The 19791-nt window shown below is 41.7% G+C and overlaps 1 protein-coding gene across 4 annotated transcripts in view; it reads left to right on the plus strand.

Moving 5' to 3' along the window:
* The first annotated feature begins 138 nt into the window (after positions 1 to 138).
* The window catches only part of ppih (peptidylprolyl isomerase H (cyclophilin H)), a 38696-nt gene continuing 19043 nt past the window's right edge, over positions 139 to 19791 (plus strand). The window contains exon 1 of one of the 4 annotated variants that reach the window (XM_046343553.1): positions 139 to 325. In XM_046343553.1, coding sequence (XP_046199509.1) covers positions 260 to 325 — 66 coding nt within the window. In that variant the 5' untranslated portion in view covers positions 139 to 259. Of the gene's footprint in view, positions 326 to 8447; positions 8634 to 19791 lie in introns of those variants that run through there. The other 3 variants (XM_046343558.1, XM_046343555.1, XM_046343556.1) reach the window with 3 other exon arrangements.

Below are 19791 nucleotides of genomic sequence, written 5' to 3' on the forward strand. Positions count from 1 at the left end.
AAGGAGAAGAGTTATGGATCGTTTATATACTCTATTGATTTGGATGCGATAACATTAGTAACCCCCCAAAAATGTTTTCTTGAGTGGAAGCAATCAGTAATGTTTGTCCATGGAAGTGAGCCGTAGTAATTGTCCACCCGCGGCTACCGTAGATTTAGGAACTGCAGTTCTTTTTGAATTAGTTCGCTAATGACATGCTTTCGGCTAACCACTGAATAGTTTCACGTGTTGTTTTACTTGTGCGTGAAAATAAATAACAATGAATGTTCAGCCTTCTAACCCCAACAACCCGATTGTGTTCTTTGATGTCACCATTGGAGGACAAGTGAGTAACTCGTTTTATTGCTTTCATAGCTATGAAATGGCCAGCTAGCACGTTGTTGGCTAGCCTGCCAGTTAACTTTCCCCAAAAATGTAATTATGACAAATCTAGCTAGCCATCACGTTGAGGCTCAAAAACATCCCATATAATATGTAGACGTGTGGTCTCAAGCAATAGATAGCACTTCGTACGTTAGCTAACGTTACGTGATAATAGTTGATTTGTAGTAGCTACGAATGCACAGTTAATAAATCCAAAGGCGCAACATCGCGAGACTTCCGGGAACGCTTGCGAAACACATCAACCTTTGAGGAATGAGAGAAGTGAAACATTCTCCCTTTGAGAGAATTAACTACTCTGAAGATGCAACGTAGTTTTGGGCCTATGTCTTCATTATTTTAACATGTTATTAAGACAAACTGACACGTTTTCATTTTCGTCAATCTGCTTCTCCAACAGAAATTCCCCCATCACACTCGTGGGCGATGTCATGGCAACGTTGTCTAGTTAAATTCATACGGAGAACACGTATTTCGGAGCGCCTTTGATTTGACCACATACGCAGTTCGTCGTGAGACTGTCTTTAGACCGGATGACGTTTCTTTAAAAAAATAATGTTTTTATTAACAACAAATCAATACATAAAGCACATGAGGGGACACAAGCATACATAGATTACAAACAATGGACAATTGAGCTAGGGGGTACAATATCACATTACAATTACACAAGGACCTTAAGGGACATGCATATACTTACAATTCTAACAGCTTTTTTGTTAGAGCATTTAACCGTCTTAAAATACAGTTCAATTTCTTTTTGTAGGGTATGAAAATGTGGTTTTCTGTTTGTAAATTTACATTTGTGTATATGAAATTTGGCCAAAAGAATAATGAAATGAATTACATAAATGTTTCCGCTTATTTCTATTGTATGTAAAGAATCCAAACAGTACATCTCTCCACAATAGTGTAAAATCTTCATAAATGTGTTCAATTCTAAACCTACTGATGTCTTTCCACAGTTTTCTTACATGCATACAATGCCAAAAAAGATGCAAAACTGTTTTTGGGTGGTCATTACAAAAGGAGCAATTTGAGTTGATGTTTTCCTTAAACTTCTTAATATAGTGGTTGGCAGGATAATATTTATGAATCATTTTAAAGAAAACTTCCTTAATTTTGTTAACAAGTAGGTAGGTATGTGTGTGGCAACATACAAACTTTTTTCCAACAGATATTATCAATAAATCCATTCCAATAAGGCATGACATCTGTAGCTCAGTTGGTAGAGCATGGCGCTTGTAACGCCAGGGTAGTGGGTTCGATCCCCGGGACCACCCATACGTAGAATGTATGCACACATGACTGTAAGTCGCTTTGGATAAAAGCGTCTGCTAAATGGCATATGTTATATGTTATGTATAGTTTCAGCAGGATGTTGTATCTATACCGGATTACGTTTCTCTTCAAGAACTTAGCTAGCCAACGTCGTCATTACATTGCTTACAAGTGTGATTAGAGCTTTCTATTGGCGAATACGTTTTTAGCCTATCTTCATACTGTTCTTTCTTTGACAAAGGCAAAAACATTACCGAAGATTTTTATTAATAACCCAAGATGGATCACAACCTGTCGTTTCCAATGGGAGAAAATTAATCAGTGGCCCAGCGGTCTAAGGCACTGCAACCCAGTGCTAGAGGTGTCACTACAGACTGTGGTTCGATCCTGGGCTGTATTACAACTGGCCGTGATTGGGAGACCCATAGGGCAGTGCGCAATAAGAATTTTTGTAAATAAGAATTTCTTAACTGACTTGCCTAGTTAAATAAAAACAAGCGAGGAGATGGGCAAAGCATGAGCTAGCAATATCCTATTGGCACGTTCTAGCAAGTATTCACATATTTCCGTTAGGGAACGGCTACTTCGTGAAGTGGGTGTTTGCAATAACTCAATTCACCCTTGAACAAAAAACCACAACATTTTGTTGAAACTTTGGCAAAGAGTAAAGTCTACAAAACTTAGTCCACTCTGTTTGTAACAGATAGTTTTGGTAACAAAACTGTATTGAGATCAAATGTTTAATCGATGAGTAAGTTAGCAGCATTCTGGCCACTCGGCTTCCTCATTACCATATAGTGAATGGAAACGCCAACGGGATGCTTCACATTTACACATCTCGTGAAATATCTGGTTCGTTGTTCCATCTGTGACAGTACAGTAATGTAGATAGCCAGAAAGTGCTGCTCCAATAGAAATCCCCTATCACACGTGTAGGCAATGACATAGGAAAGAAATAGTAATGGCGTCTTTTTGTATGCACTAACTCCGCCATGGTTCGTTGTACAAAGTTAATGTAGAAATTAATGAACTACAATCCCAACTCTCTGTTTTAAAGTTGAGAAAAGTTATTAATCCTCACTAGCGTTAAGGTTATGGGAAACCTTTGGAACTTTCATTTAAGCAAGAAAGAATCTTTCAAATATAAAAGATAGGCTAACTATTCTGCCATTGAGTTGCGTTCCCATACAAAACTAGACAGATGGCTAACAACTAAGTCTTCAATAAAACTCCCAAGGCGTGACTTTTCTTGAATGAATATATTGAAAACGTTTATGTTGTGAAACTGCAAAATACAGAAAATAATATACTTTAGTATTCAATTCACACCGACATACTGTAGCTGTACATTAAACATTTGAAGTTGCATAAATACAAAGCACGCGCTAAGGTACCATGCATCTGGCATGATGCCAAACCATATTGCTAATTGTTAACCATATGGTAATTGGCTCCTTTCATTACTCTAATAATGTATAACCATCTATGTAGAATAACAAAGCATATTACACTAGAAACAGTAACAAAACTACAGTATTGTATATTTTACAATTCGTTTGCATGACTCATGAGAAAAGTAATACAGCTAACGACATACATTAAATGCATTGCAATTTGTGAGTAAATGCAACCAACATGGATATGTAAGCAACTCTATCAATAACAAGATTATCATCATTAGCTAAATGCTTGAATCGAACTTACAAACAAATATTTTTCCAAGGCTGAAGCGTGACAAGAAATAACTACATTGAAAGACCTGCACCGTAGCGTTGTTTGTAGCTGTTTCTATGCGTGCAAAACAAATTCTGTACTTCCTGTTTGCGTGGTCTTTCTAAGTACCAGAAAGCGCCATTAGGGGGCAAATAACACCATTGAACACAATGAAAATCCAATTTAACCATTGTAATAAAATAATCTGTTACCTTCTAACAGGATGGCAGCACACTAACTGTGCGGTTTAGCAAAGTAGCACCCAGCTGTTTTTACACACCGCCTCGCTATGACACATCCTCTCACTTTGCGGTCGCATTTCCAATGGACCGTTCAATTTCACATTTCCGTCTCGATCGCGTTTCTCATAATACAGCAGGATGCAACTTTCATAAACTGCGTAAAGTTAAGTGTATCTTTTTACAAGTGTTAATTCTATACATAGAATAAAATCTTTTTTTATTATTCTTGCTTATATGAAAGTTAAGTTCCAAGCGTTTTTAAAGTTGTATCGCATGCCAGGCGTATTTGCGTTTAGACAGAGCATTTCCCTCAAGGCTAAAGGGGATGTCCAATGGCTCAATGTAATGGAATTGAAGTTAATGAATAAGGGCTAGTGGTTCTCCAATAACCAGAGAATATTCAGAAAGATATTAAATTCACATTTTGTATCAAATAAAAAAATGTTGCTTGCATACACCACCAAGATGGCATAGCAGTCAGACGTCTTTTGTCCTCGTCTTGTCGTGTCCCACATATATATATATATATATATATATATATATATATATATATATATTATTCACAACTTTCTTCGCATACCTTTTTTATATATATATATATTTTTCCATAAACCCAACTTCAAAACACTCTCCTGCAACCCGCCTCACCAATTTATAAAAAAAAGTATTATTTACCTCAAATCTGTAATCCTCCATAGAAGCTAGCCTGAAGCTAGCCAGCTAGGTAGCTTCTTTACTGGCTAATCGTTAGTATTCAGCTAACCACGGTTTGTGGTCATCAGCTATCCTTTAGCTCGAAAACCTATCACCAGTTTTGTATGGCACGGCTTGGATCGGAACATACCGGGCCTATTTTTCTCTCCATGTCACCGGATGTCAACTGCAAGCTCTGGACATTTATACCTGGATTTCACAGCTAGCTAGCTGCTATCCGTGGGACTATCGGCTTACGTCGATCCCGGAGCAAACATCAATTATTCCGGAGCTAGCCAGCTGAAGAGTTCCATCAGCCACTCCTGGGCTACAATCACCTATCCGGACCCGTTTTCCTGCCAGTGTGGATCCCCACCGGGCCTTCACGACTGGACTACTGACGTTATTTGCCCGAGTTATCCAGCTGGCTCCTCCGTCGCGACGTTACTTGACCCCCATCTGCGGTCCGCTAATCGTTAGCTGTCTTATCGGCTGCTATCTTAATAGATCTAATAGATTTCTTGGGCCTCAAACTATTTTTGGGGGGCAAATTGGATTGATCCCCTCTACCACACGGAACCCCGACGGAAACGCACGAGGTGACTAAAAACAGACCTCCATCCTATGCTAGCTTGCTACCGATGGCCTGGCTAGCTGTTGCGATCACCGTGACCCCAACCAACCTCACTACTCACTGGACCCTTTTGATCACTCAACTAAGCATGCCTCTCCTTAATGTCAATATGCCTTGTCCATTGCTGTTCTGGTTAGTGTTTATTGGCTTATTTCACTGTAGAGCCCCTAGTCCTGCTCACTATACCTTATCCAACCTATTAGTTCCAACCTATTAGTTCCAACACCCACACATGCGATGACATCTCCTGGTTTCAATGTTTCTAGAGACAATATCTCTCTCATCACTCAATACCTAGGTTTACCTCCACTGTATTCACATCCTACCATACCCTTGTCTGTACATTATACCTTGAAGCTATTTTATCGCCCCCAGAAACCTCCTTTTACTCTCTGTTCTAGACGACAAATTCTCATTCCTTTTAGCCATACCCTTATCCTACTCCTCCTCTTTTCCTCTGGTGATGTAGAGGTGAATCCAGGCTCTGCAGTGCCTAGCTTCACTCCTATTCCCCAGGCGCTTTCTTTTGATGACTTCTGTAACTGTAATAGCCTTGGTTTCATGCATGTTAACATTAGAAGCCTCCTCCCTAAATGTGTTTTATTCCCTGCTTTAGCACACTCTGCCAACCCGGAAGTTCTAGCTGTGTCTGAATCCTGGCTTAGGAAGACCACCAAAAATTCTGAAATTTTCATCCCTAATTTACAACATTTTCAGACAAGATAGAACTGCCAAAGGGGGCGGTGCCATCCTACAATCTAAGCTTGATGCCCTCAATCTCACACAAATGATCAATGAACCTACCAGGTACCTCCCCAAAGCCGTAAACACGGGCAACCTCATAGATATCATCCTAACCAACTTGCCCTCTAAATACACCTTTGCTGTCTTCAACCAAGATCTCAGCGATCACTGCCTCATTGCCTGCATCCGTAATGGGTCAGCGGTCAAATGACCTCCACTCATCACTGTCAAACGCTCCCTGAAACACTTCAGCGAGCAGGCCTTTCTAATCGACCTGGCCGGGGTATCCTGGAAGGGATATTGATCTCATCCTGTCAGTAGAGGATGCCTGGATATTTTTATTAAATGCCTTCCTAACCATCTTAAATAAGCATGCCCCATTCAATAAATTTAGAACCAGGAACAGATATAGCCCTTGGTTCTCCCCAGACATGACTGCCCTTAAACCAACACAAAAACATCCTATGGCATTCTGCATTAGCATTGAACAGCCCCCGTGATATGCATCTTTTCAGGGAAGCTAGAAACCATTATACACAGGCAGTTAGAAAAGCCAAGGCTAGCTTTTTCAAGCAGAAATTTGCTTCCTGCAACACTAACTCAAAAAAGTTCTGGGACACTGTAAAGTCCATCGAGAATAAGAACACCTCCTCCCAGCTGCCCACTGCACTGCAGATAGGAAACACTGTCACCACTAATAAATCCACTACAATTGAGAATTTCAATAAGCATTTTTCTACGGCTGCACCCCCCACAGCAACTTGCCCAAGCCTTCCCCATTTCTCCTTCTCCCAAATCCAGTCAGCTGATGTTCTGAAAGCGCTGCAAAATCTGGACCCCTACAAATCAGCCGGGCTAGACTATCTGGACCCTTTCCAAAATGATCTGCCGAAATTGTTGCCACCCCTATTACTAGCCTGTTCAACCTCTCTTTCATGTCGTCTGAGATTTCCAAAGATTGGAAAGAGAAGTAGTTGCAGCTGCGGTCATCCCCCTCTTCAAAGCGGGGTACAATCCTGACCCAAACTGCTACAGACCTATATCTATCCTACCCTGCCTTTCTAAGATCTTCGAAAGCCAAGTCAACAAACCGATTACTGACCATTTCGAATCTCACCATACCCTCTCTGCTATGCAATCTGGTTTCAGAGCTGGTCATTGGTGCACCTCAGCCACACTCAAGGTCCTAAACGATATCTTAACCGCCATCGATAAGAAACATTGCTGTGCAGCCGTATTCATTGATTGGCAGACTCAACAGCCTTGGTTTCTCAAATGATTGCCTCGCCTGGTTCACCAACTACTTCTCTGAGGGTTCAGTGTGTCAAATCGGAGGGTCTGCTGTCCGGACCTCTGGCAGTCTCTATGGGGGTGCCACAGGGTTCAATTCTTGGACCGACTCTCTTCTCTGTATACATCAATGATGTCGCTCTTGCTGCTGGTGAGTCTCTGATCCACCTCTACGCAGACGACACCATTCTGTATACTTCCGGCCCATCTTTTGACACTGTGTTAACAACCCTCCAGGCAAGCTTCAATGCCATACAACTCTCCTTCCGTGGCCTCCAATGGCTCTTAAATACAAGTAAAACAATGCATGCTCTTCAACTGATCGCTGCCTGCCTGTCCAACATCACTACTCTGGACGGCTCTGACTTAAAATACGTGGACAACTACAAATACCTAGGTGTCTGGTTAGACTGTAAACTCTCCTTCCAGACCCACATCAAACATCTCCAATCCAAAGTTAAATCTAGAATTGGCTTCCTATTTCGCAAACAAAGCATCCTTCACTCATGCTGCCAAACATACCCTTGTAAAACTGACCATCCCACCAATCCTCGACTTCGGCGATGTCATTTACACAATTAGTCTCCAATACCCTACTCAACAAATTGGATGCAGTCTATCACAGTGCCATCCATTTTGTCACCATGTACTACCCACCATTGCGACCTGTACTCTCTCGTTGGCTGGCCCTCGCTTCATACTCGTCGCCAAACCCACTGGCTCCATGTCATCTACAAGACCCTGCTAGGTAAAGCCCTGCTTATCTCAGCTCACTGGTCACCATAGCATCACCCACCTGTAGCATGTGCTCCAGCAGGTATATCTCTCTGGTCACCCCCAAAACCAATTCTTTCTTTGGCCGCCTCTCCTTCCAGTTCTCTGGTGCCAATGACTGGAACGAACTACAAAAATCTCTGAAACTGGAAACACTTATCTCCCTCACTAGCTTTACGCACCAGCTGTCAGAGCAGCTCACAGATTACTACACCTGTACATAGCCCACCTATAATTTAGCCCAAACAACTACCTCTTTCCCTACTGTATTTATTTATTTAGCTCCTTTGCACCCCATTATTTTTATTTCTACTTTGCACATTCTTCCACTGCAAATCTACCATTCCAGTGTTTTACTTGCTATATTGTATTTACTTTGCCACCATGGCCTTTTTTGTCTTTACCTCCCTTATCTTACCTCATTTGCTCACATCGTGTATATAGACTTGTTTCTACTGTATTATTGACTGTTTGTTTTACTCCATGTGTAACTCTGTGTCGTGGTATGTGTCAAATTGCTTTGCTTTATCTTGGCCAGGTCGCATTTGTAAATGAGAACTTGTTCTCAACTTGCCTATCTGGTTAAATAAAAAAATAAAGGTGTGTTTCTGTTTTAGTTGCACTGTCTGATGCGCTGTTATCTACTTTTAAACGTGGCCACGTTACATAGAAACGACTACTTCCGGCAAAGATGTTGCGAATGCAACATGTCTGGCAGGTGAAATGGTGAGGGAACTACTCACTCAGTGCAAAATGTGGATTTAATATTTTTCAGAATTTTGTCTGGTTTATCGAGAACCATTTGCAACTGGACACACATTTACAAGATACTTTGTTCTCAATTCGGAAGAAAATTGTAAGTAGGCTATCGCCAAGCACAGGTTAGTAGAACATTTGCCTGGAATGCTTTACACTAGCTACTTATCAATGACTAATCGCTTAGCTGGAACGCAGATAGTAATGATCAGACTAGCCAATGATTTATTAGCTAGCATTGCGGCTCCCCATGCCTACTCAGCATGGCTATGGGTCTCCAGGACTATAGGTCAGGGGTGTTCGAATCCCAGCCTGAAGGTCCAGACTAATAGTGCTGCTTTTCTGTCCTAGCTGATAATTGATTGCACCCTCTGCACAGAGTTGTGTGGTGTCCACTCCTAGGTCTAAATCAGTCCTTGTTTAGAGGGGAAGAATGATTATCAGCAGTGGAACTGGGCTGGTTTCGAGGTCCAGATTAGAGTTTTCCTTTGGTAAGAGGACCCAATTCATTTGGAATTTGACTCTTTCCTCTCCACCAGATACACTAAATAATAGACAGCCGTTCATATTTTAATGTAATCTGACACAAAGTTTGGTCATGACTCATGAGGACATTGCCCATTTGACATGACCAGCAGATGGAGTCTGTTACCAATATTGTTGATTTTGTTACGGCAGTTGGTCATTTGTCACTTTATGAAAAACACAGCGTACTTGGCAGGAAAGGGCGGGACTGTGTCATCACATTTGATGACTTAAGCCGGTTTTTAATTGTGTGTAGGACACTAGGCCTACACTAGGGGCTCAATTCAATCATTGTTGTACAGTAGCAGTCTTTTCTCATGGTAAATATAGGCCATTCCATGGTTGCATAGCCCCAAATATGTTTTGGTGTCTCAGATTGTTCTGGTAATTCTCACAGAAACTTATACTGAACAAAAATATAAACGCAACATGTAAAAGTGTTGGTTTCATGAGCAGAAAAAATGGCAGCCATTTTCCACACACACATCTTACTCCTCTCAAATGTTATGCACAAATTTGTTTACATTCCCGATAGTGAGCATTTCTCCTTTGCCCAGATAATTCATCCACCTGACAGGTGTGACATATCAAGAAGCTGATTAAACTGGCATTGTGTCACACAACACAATGCCAGAGATGTCTCAAGTTTTGAGGGAGTGTGCAGTTGGCATGCGGACTGCAGGAATGTCCACCAGAGTTGTTGCCAGAGAATTGAATAATCATTTCTCTATCATAAGCAGCTTCCAGCGTCGTTTTATAGAATTTGGCAGTATGTCCAACCGGTCTCACAACCCAGTCTACGTGTTTTCATGCCAGCCCAGGACCTCCACATCTGGCTTCTTCACCTGCGGGATAGTCTGAGACCAGCCACCCGGACAGCTGATGAGTATTTCTTTCTGTAATAAAGCCCTTTTGTACAGGAAAAACGAATTCTGATTGGCTGGGCCTGGCTCCCCAGTTTTGTGAAATCCATAGATTAAGTCCTAAAGAATTATTTCCTTATAAGAACTGTAACTCAGTGACATTGTTGCATTTTATATTTTTGTTCAGTATATCTGGGGGGAAGGATGCTTGATATGATTTTACATTTGTAAAATAAACCATATTTAAGAAAATTGTGATAAAGTGGCAATTTTAGGCCCTTTTTAGGCCTATACATGCCCCCTGTAAGACATAATGGTCTGTAAACCGTACATTATACACACAACCTTTGTTTCATTATACTCGGTTGAAGCTTTGAGTGAACAATGTAAGCATGAGTCATTTGGCATATTGTGGATATAGGATACTCCATCTTATTCCTGCACAATAGGCCTGGCTGTCATTGAAAGACTCAGGTTGATGTATCCTTAGTTGTAATGCATCATTGAATTTGCAAACGGTGTAGTCAGTGTGAGGAAGTTAGTTGTGAAACAGACCTATGAGAGTTTGTTTAAACACCACATATTTGTGGACAAACCAGACCTACAAGAAAGTGTCTACCATTGTCCTAAAAAGAAAGGCATTTAAAAAATTGTTTTTAAATATCTACATTGGTGTACAGAGGCCCACGATCAGCAACCATCACTTCTGTGTTCCAATGGCAAGTTGTGTTAGCTAATCCAAGTTTATCATTTAAAAAAGGTTAATTGATCATTAGAACACATTTTTGTAATTATGTTAGCACAGCTGAAAACTGTTTTTCTGATTAAAGAAGCAATAAAACTGGTCTTTAGACTAATTGAGTATCTGGAGCATTTGTGGGTTAGAGCATCTAGTTTGAGAAACAGTCTCACTAGTCCTCAAATGGCATCGTCATTAAATGGTACCCGCAAAACACCAGTCTCAACGTCAACAGTGAAGAGGTGACTCCGGGATGCTGGCCTTCTTTTACAGGTGATATTGGTGTATTAGGACGTGGATAGGTGTGGTTGTAAGGTTTTTTATATGCATTTCTGGATTGAATGGGACCCGTGGGCAAATTGGATAATACAGTATGCCTATAAATGACCTAAATATGTGAAATATGGACCAAAAACTGTCATGGATTATCAAACGGCATTATATGTAAGTGTGAAAACCGATATAAGTCAATGGGGGATATGCTCCTTTAAGTGACGGGATTGCTCTTTGCTGAAACACAAACTGCAGATTTTCTCTTGCAGTGTGTTACATGGGTTTTGTACACCCCATTTTTTGGTGGGGGACAACCCATACTTATTCATTGTTGTTTTGACCAAAGATCTATACAATAGTTGTAAATAGTGGTCCTAGTAAATAAAGTTACCAACACAGCACACCCATTGAATATACATTAGAATGATCTTAATACCGAAATTATAAAAGGTTCTCATTGCCAAAACGGACCTCAAAATGACGTGGTAATGAAATTTGTGTTTTGGTAATGAGGCCCTTAAACCTTGGCTACACCGGCCATGCTCGTACGCAGGCTTGCACGTTTTGCTTTTGTCTCGCGGCACCAGAAGCAATCGGGACAAGCAAGTTGAAATATTAAAACAAACTCTGAACCAATTATATTACTTTGGGGACAGGACAATGTGGTTAGTGCCTTTTTTCCTGGTTACATTTTTGAGTGGAGAACGTTTTCTGATTCCTCTGATTTCACCATGATTGAGGAGTGATAACATGGGTAAGTACAAGTTGACATTAATTGATCAGGTAGTGACTTAGCAGGTAGGAAATAATGCCAGCAATACAGCAGACCTTGAGGTTCAGTATTCAGTGCCCAATAAAAAGTGTAATCAATTCAAATGTATTATAACTTACCTTGACTGGATGTAAGCTATCAAGAATTATCATATTTCCATTCTTTCTGATTGTTTACCCTAGAACCGTTGGGTTGGGTCTTACGTAGATGCCTTAGAAAAGTGTCATGGAGGGATTTCCATCTGGTTTTGCACAATTCAACATCTGTGAAGAGTAAAATGGACATGATTGTTAACCAATAACCAAATATTTATTTTGTCATTACCCCAGGTACTTGATATCTGGAGGCTTTATTTTCAGCCTGGCCTTCACCTATCGTCTTCAAAACGATTACGGAGATTTTTGAGGCCATATGTTGCCAGCATCCATCCTCCTCTCAATCTGCTGTGACCCACCGAGGAAACCTAGATACAAACTGTTCAAGAGTTTAAGAAAAAAATGGTACTTTCCCAATTGTTTGGGATTGGTTGACGGAAAACGTATTATGATCACCAAATTCAGGGAGATGTTTCTTTAATTATAAAGGAACCCTTCCTGTGCTGCTACTTGCCGTTGTGGATGGCAACTATCGCTTCACAGCTATTCAAGTTGGGGGATTTTGGAGAAACTCCGGAGTCTATGCCAACTCTCCAATTGGAAGGGGAATGGGGTCAAAAACCCTGCAGGTGCCCCAAGATTCCTTTCTGCCTGGGAGTGAAGAGTTGGGAAATATACCATACACAGTGGTGGGGGACGCTGCTTTCCCTCTAAAGCCCTACCCAGGGCTCTAAAGTGCGACCAATTTAGTTGCATATGCGGAAAAATATTTGGCTGTGCGACCGGGAGTTTTGTTTGGGAGCACTGTGCGACTTTGAAAAAGATCTCCCAGATATTTGCGGTAATGATAAGGCATCCCTCTATCGTTGTTTCCGAGTGCCCAAGAGAATCGTTAGTGTCATGGTTGCACAATTACTTCAGAGAACTGCTTGCCTCTAGCCCAACCAGGTTAACAGATTAGACCTATATTACCCGCGCAACATTCTTATTTACATTTTGTTCAGTCATGTCACCTAATTGACTAACTTCACCAGTATATCCGAACATTTGGGGTCACAGAAATAACGTTTCTTCAGGAGATCAATGATTTAAATAACAGATCTTCCATGACAAACTTATTGTTTTTAAAGAGACGGTGTAAAAATGTAGAAACCTAATATTCTACATATGGCTTATTGGACAAAATTTAAATGACAGGTATTCATATCAACATTTTAGCTTTTATAATAAAATAATGTATTTACAGTATTCAGACCCCTAGACTTTTTCCACATTTTGTTACAGATTTATTCTAAAATGGATTAAATAGTTTCCCCCCTCATCAATCAACACACAATACCTCATAATGACAAAGCAGAAACTGGAAAAAATAAAAACGTTTTGTAAAAACTGGAAATATCACATTTACACAAGTATTCAGACCCTTTACTCAGTGCTTTGTTGAAGCACCCTTGGCAGTGATTACAGCCAAGTCTTGGGTATGACGTTATAAGCTTGGCACACATGTATTTTGGGGAGTTTCTACTATTCTTTCTACCTAGCATAGACTTATAGATGACCTGGAGCCAGTGGGTCTGGAAGAATATGTAGCGAGGGCCAGCCGGGGGCCAGCCGACTAAAGCATACAGGTCGCAGTGGTGGGTGGTATAAGGTGATTTGGTAACAAAGTGGATGGCACTGTGATAGACTGCATCCAGTTGACTGAGTAGGGTGTTGGAAGCTATTTTGTAGATTACATCGCCGAAGTCGAGGGTCGGTAGGATAGTCAGTTTTACTAGGGTAAGTTTGGCAGCGTGAGTGAAGGAGGCTTTGTTGCGAAATAGAAAGCCTATTCTAGATTTGATTTTGGATTGGAGATGTTTAATATGAGTCTGGAAGGAGAGTTTACAGTTTAACCAGACACCTAGGTATTTATAGTTGTCCACATATTCTAGGTAGGAACCGTCCAGGGTGGTGATGCTAGTCGGGCGGGTGCGGGCAGCGAACGGTTGAAAAGCATGCATTTGGTTTCACTAGCGTTTACGAGAAGTTGGAGGCCACGGAAGGAGTGTTGTATCGCATTGAAGCTCATTTAGAGGTTAGTTAGCACAGTGTCCAAGGAAGGGCCAGAAGTATACATAATGGTGTCGTCTGCGTAGAGGTGGATCAGAGAATCGCCCACAGCAAGAGCAACATCATTGATATATACAGAGAAAAGAGTCGGTGCGAGAATTGAACCCTGTGGTACCCCCATAGACTGCCAGAGGTCCGGACAACATGCCCTCCGATTTGACACACTGAACTCTGTCTGCAAAGTAGTTGGTGAACCAGGTGAGGCAGTCATTAGAAAAACCAAGGCTATTGAGTCTGCCGATAAGAATTGATTGACAGAGTCAGATGCCTTGGCCAATTCAATGAAGACGGCTGCACAGTACTGTCTTTTATCGATGGCGGTTATGATATCGTTCAGTACCTTGAGCGTGGTGCACCCGAGGTGCACCCGTGACCGGCTCTGATTCGGATTGCACAGCGACGGTACGGTGGGATTCGAAATGGTCAGTGATCTGTTTATTAACTTGGCTTTCGAAGACTTTAGATAGGCAGGGCAGGATGGATATAGGTCTGTAACAGTTTGGGTCTAGGGTGTCACCCCATTTGAAGACCCTACAAAGAGAGGGTCCAGATTGTCTAGCCCAGCTGATTTGTGCAGGTTTTGCAGCTCTTTCAGAACACATCGTGGGGACTATTCAATGCTATGGCAGTCCGCCACAGGATGTTTTTGTGCTGGTTAAGGGCAGTCAAGTCTGGAGTGAACCAAGGGCTATATCTGTTCTTAGTTCTGCCGTTTTTGAACGGGGCATGCTTATCTAAGATGGTGAGGAAATTACTTTTAAAGATTGACCAGGCATCCTCGACTGACGGGATGAGGTCAATATCCTTCCAGGATACCCTGGCCAGGTTGATTAGAAAGGCCTGCTCGCAGAAGTGCGTTTGACAGTGATGAGGGGAGGTCGTTTGACCACGGACCCATAGCGAATACAGGCAATGAGGCAGTGATCGCTGCGATCCTGATTGGAAACAGCGGAGGTGTATTTGGAGGGCAAGTTGGTCAGGATAATGTCTATGAGGGTGCCCATGTTTACAGATTTAGGGTTGTACCTGGTGGGTTCCTTGATGATTTGTGTGAGATTGAGGGCATCTAGCTTAGATTGTAGGACTGCGGGGGTGTTAACCTCTCTAGGGTAGGGGGGCAGCATTTGGAATTTTGGATGAAAAGCATGCCCAAATTCAACGGCCTGCTACTCGGGCCCAGAAGATATATGCATGTAACTGGTAGATTTGGATAGAAAACATTCTAAAGTTTCCAAAACTGTTAAAATAGTGTCTGTGAGTATACCAGAACTGATTTAGCAGGCGAAAACCTGAGAAAAGTCCATTCAGGAAGTAGTTTTTTTGGTTTTCTAGTTTTCTATTCAATGCCATTACAGTATCCATTGACTTAGGACTCCATTTGCAGTTCCTGTGCCTTCCACTAGATGTCAAGTCTTTAGAAATCGTTTCAGGCTTGTATTCTTATAAATGAGGGAGTAAGACCAGTCTGAAGGAGTGGACCCTACCACGTCGCAGAGCTTTTTCATGAGCAAGTGCATTTCTTGTTTACCTTTTTATATTAACAAAGTTATTGTCCGTTTGAAATGTTATAGATCATTTAGGCTAAAAAAAAACAACCTGAGGATTGAATATAAACATCGTTTGACATGTTTCTATGAACTTTACGGATACAATTTGGATTATTTGTCTGATTGTTTTGACTGAGTTTGAGCCTGTGGATTACTGAAGAAAACACGCTAACAAACGGAGGTTTTTGGATATAAAGAGACTTTGAACAAAAGGAACATTTATTGAGTAAGTTAATGTTTTCTGATTGCCACCATATGAAGATCATCAAATGTAAGGGATTAATTGTCTCTATTTCTGAGTTTTGTAATGCTTCTGCTTGGCTGGTTACTGTTTTTAAACATTTGTCAACTGGGCTATGTTCTGGGCTAGGTATGTTCTGGGTTAGGTATGCTTTCAACAAAAAGCATTTTTATAAATATGACACTGGTTGGTTTAACAAGAAGTTAGTCTTTAAATCTATGTAAAATATGTTTTGTTTTCTGAATTTTTATGAGTATTTCTGTAATTGAATTTGGCGTTCTGCAACCTCACTGGATGTTGGCCAGATGGGACGCTAGCGTCCCATGTACCCTAGAGAGGTTAAGCATATCCCAGTTTAGGTCACCTAACAGAACGAACTCTGAAGCTAGATGGGTGGTGTTCAATTCACAAATGGTGTCCAGGGCACAGCTGGAAGCAATAGCAGGCGGCAACAGTGAGAGACTTATTTCTGGAGAGGTTAATTTTTAAAATTAGAAGTTAAAACTGTTTTGGTATAGACCTGGAAAGTATGACCGAACTTTGCAGGCTCTCTCTGCAGTAGATTGCAACTGCTCCCCCTTTGGCAGTTCTAACTTGACGGAAGATGTTGTAGCTGGGTATGTAAATCTCAGAATTGTTGGTGATCTTCCAAAGCCAGGATTCAGACACGGCAAGGACATCAGGGTTGGCGCAGTGTGCTAAAGCAGTGAGTAAAACAAACTTAGGGAGGAGGCTTCTGATGTTGACATGCGTAAAACCAAGATTTTTTCGGTCACAGAAGTCAACAAATGAGGGTGCCTGGGGACACGCGGGGCCTGGGTTTACCTCCACATCACCTGAGGAACAGAGGAGGAGTAGGATGAGCTTATGGCTAAAGGCTATCAAAACTGGTCGCCTAGAGCGTTGGTGACAGAGAATAAAAGGATTTCTGGGCGTGGTAGAATAGATTCAGGGCATAATGTGCAGACGGGTATGGTGGGGTGCGGGTACAGCGGGGGTAAGCCCAGGCACTGAGTGATCATAAGAGAGGTTGTATCTCTGGATAAGCTGGTTATAATGGGTGAGGTCACTGCATGTGTGGGAGGTGGGACAAAGGAGGTATCAGAGGTATAATGAGTGGAACTAGGGGCTCCATTGTAAACTAAAACAATGATAACTAACCTAAACAACAGTATACAAGGCATATTAACATATGAGAGAGACATACAGCAAGGCATAAAGTAATCACAGGTGTTGATTTGGACAGATCGCTAAGACAACAGCTAATCAGCTAAAATGTCAATGAAAGGTCAGAGTGTCGGTTAACTACACACAGAGCCTGAGTTTGCGGCTGGGGCCGGCAGAGTAACAACTAAAATAAATATATAAGCAGAATGGAGTACCGTGATTAGTGGACAGTCCAATGGGCATCAGCTATAGATGGAACTGGGAGGCCGCGGATTAGTCGTTACTACGCTAGCACGCGGGCGACGCAGCATTTAAAGTTAGTAGCCCGGGGCTAGTAAAAGCGTCCAGTTGAAGACGCAGCGGATGGAGTATTTGTCAGCAGACCTGTCGTCGACTAAGGATCCAGTAATTTAGTTTTCTGTCCGGGAGAATCGCTTGGCTCACGGCTAACTGGTGCTAGTTTCGGGGTAGAGGCGTTAGCCACTCGGTAGCAGCGGTGATCCGGTGCCAAGGTTCAGAGCTTACGGCAAGGATCCAATGGAGTAGTGTGTTCTAGCCGTGTTTGGGTGGAGTCCAGGTGAACAACTGAGTAGGCCGGGAGGTGGGCCTCAGTGATAGCTTCGGTAATCTAGCTGTGAAGATCAGGAGAATGGTCCAGGGATTATGGCAGGAATCCGGCATTGTAGTGGAGAGACAGTCCGTTACTGGTAGGCTGGCGAGTATTATCCAGGCAAAATTTAAAATATATATATATTTTTGTTTAAAGGGCTGGTACCTGTGCAGAAGGTAAAGGCCGCTAGCAGTGGCTAACAATGACTAAATAGCTTGTAGCTAAACAGCTGGTTAGCTTCTAATGGCTGTGGTTCTTGCTATAAGGTCTAAAAATGACAAATAATAGCGGTTCCGTATCACATTGGGCGAGACAGGTTACCGGAAGGTGTAATTGAACCAAAATGGAGAAGAGATTGAAAATAAAATCGAAATGTATACAAAAAAATACAAAAGTACACAAGAGGACGAACAAAACACATCTGCACTGCTACGCCATCTTGATGCAGAGTTGTCATAATGCTTCAGCAAATATACATCACATCAGGGGTGTTGGTAGATGCAATATAAGTAACTTAATACATGTCCCTCTAACTGCTCTTGAATGCCTCTGCTGATCCTACAGGAATTGTATGCAGTAATCATGTGCCTACGAACCCGATTTATACTTTTGGCACTGAGCCGGTGTGCCCTAGTAGGAAGTCCCACTGTGTGCAGCTCACCCTGCATTAGCATAAGGAACACATCTACTGCTGTTAAGCTTCCCGAGTAAAGCAATAAAAACAATTAAGCATCCCAGAGAAAAAGTGCTCAAACTAGCCCATGTTAACACGTGTATCTTAATGCTAATGCTGTGTCAGATTTCAAAAAGGCTTTCCGGCGAAAGCACACCGTGCGATTTATGTTATGTCAGCACTAGTCACAGAAAAACATCCAGACATTTTCCAAAGAAGGAGAGGTGTCAGAAATAGCTTTATAAATATTCATTTACCTTTGATGATCTTGATCGGAATGCACTCCCAGGAATCCCAGTTCCACAATAAATGTTTGTTTTGTTCGATAAAGTCCATTTATGTCCAAATACCTCCTTTTTGTTCACGCGTTTAGCCCAGTAATCCAAATGCATAATGCGCGATCACTTGTTCAGACGAAATGTCAAAAATGTCTATTACAGTTCGTAGAAACATGTCAAACGATGTATAGAATCCATCTTTAGGATGTTTTTATCATAAATCTTCAATAATGTTCCAACCGGAGAATTCCTTTGTCTTTAAAAATGCAATGGAACACAGCTAACTCTCACAGGCGCACGCGTGATCGGCTCATGGCACTCTGCCAGACCTCTGGCTCAAACAGCTATCTTTCTCTCCCCCTTCACAGTAGAAGCTTCAAACAAGGTTCTAAAGACTGTTGACATCTAGTGGAAGCCTTAGTGTCTATGGGGTCATATTGCACTTCCTATCTTGAAAAACTACAAACCTTAGATTTCCCACTTCCTGGTTGGATTTATTTCAGGTTTTTGCCTGTTATATACTCAGACATCATTCAAACAGTTTTAGAATCTTCAGAGTGTTTTCTATCAAAATCGACTAATTATATGCATATTCTAGCTTTTGGGCCTGAGTAGCAGGCAGTTTACTCTGGGCACCTTTTTATCCAAGCTACTCTATACTGCCCCCCCAGTCCCAAAGAAGTTAACAACACTATCAACATGGCAGGTCCTATAGGCCCTAGTTTTGTCGCACCTGGACTACATTTACTGTTCAGTCGCGTGGTCAGGTGCCACAAAAAAAATACTTAGGAAAGTTGCAATTGGCTCAGCACAGATGGTCCTTGGATGTGCACAGAGAGCTAATATTAATAATATTCATGTCAATCACTCCTGGCTCAAAGTGGAGGAGAGATTGACTTAATCGCCACTTGTTTTGATGAGAGGTATTGACATGTTGAATGTACCGAGCTGTCTGTTTGAACTGCTGGCGAACAGCTAGGACACCCATGCATACCCCAGAGGTCTCTTCACAGTCCCGAGTCCAAAACAGACTATGGGATGCGCACAGTACTACATAGAGCCATGGCTACATGGAATTCTATTTCACGTCAAGTAACTGATGCAATCAGTAAAATGTAGATAAAAATAAATAGACAAAGAAGATAAAAATACACCTTATGGAACAGCAGGGACTGTGAAGCAACACAAACATAGGCACAGACACATGCATACACACACATACACGATAACATGCAAACTGTACACACATGTACACATGGATTTTGTACTGTAGATATGTGGTGGAGTAGGAGCCTGAGGGCACACAGTGTGTTGTGAATGTATTCTTTTATTTTTTATTGTGTGAACTGCCTTAATTTTGCTGGACCCCAGGAATATAATCAATACAA

Source organism: Oncorhynchus gorbuscha, linkage group LG03 (genome assembly GCF_021184085.1).
Source record: "Oncorhynchus gorbuscha isolate QuinsamMale2020 ecotype Even-year linkage group LG03, OgorEven_v1.0, whole genome shotgun sequence".
NCBI lineage: Eukaryota > Metazoa > Chordata > Actinopteri > Salmoniformes > Salmonidae > Oncorhynchus > Oncorhynchus gorbuscha.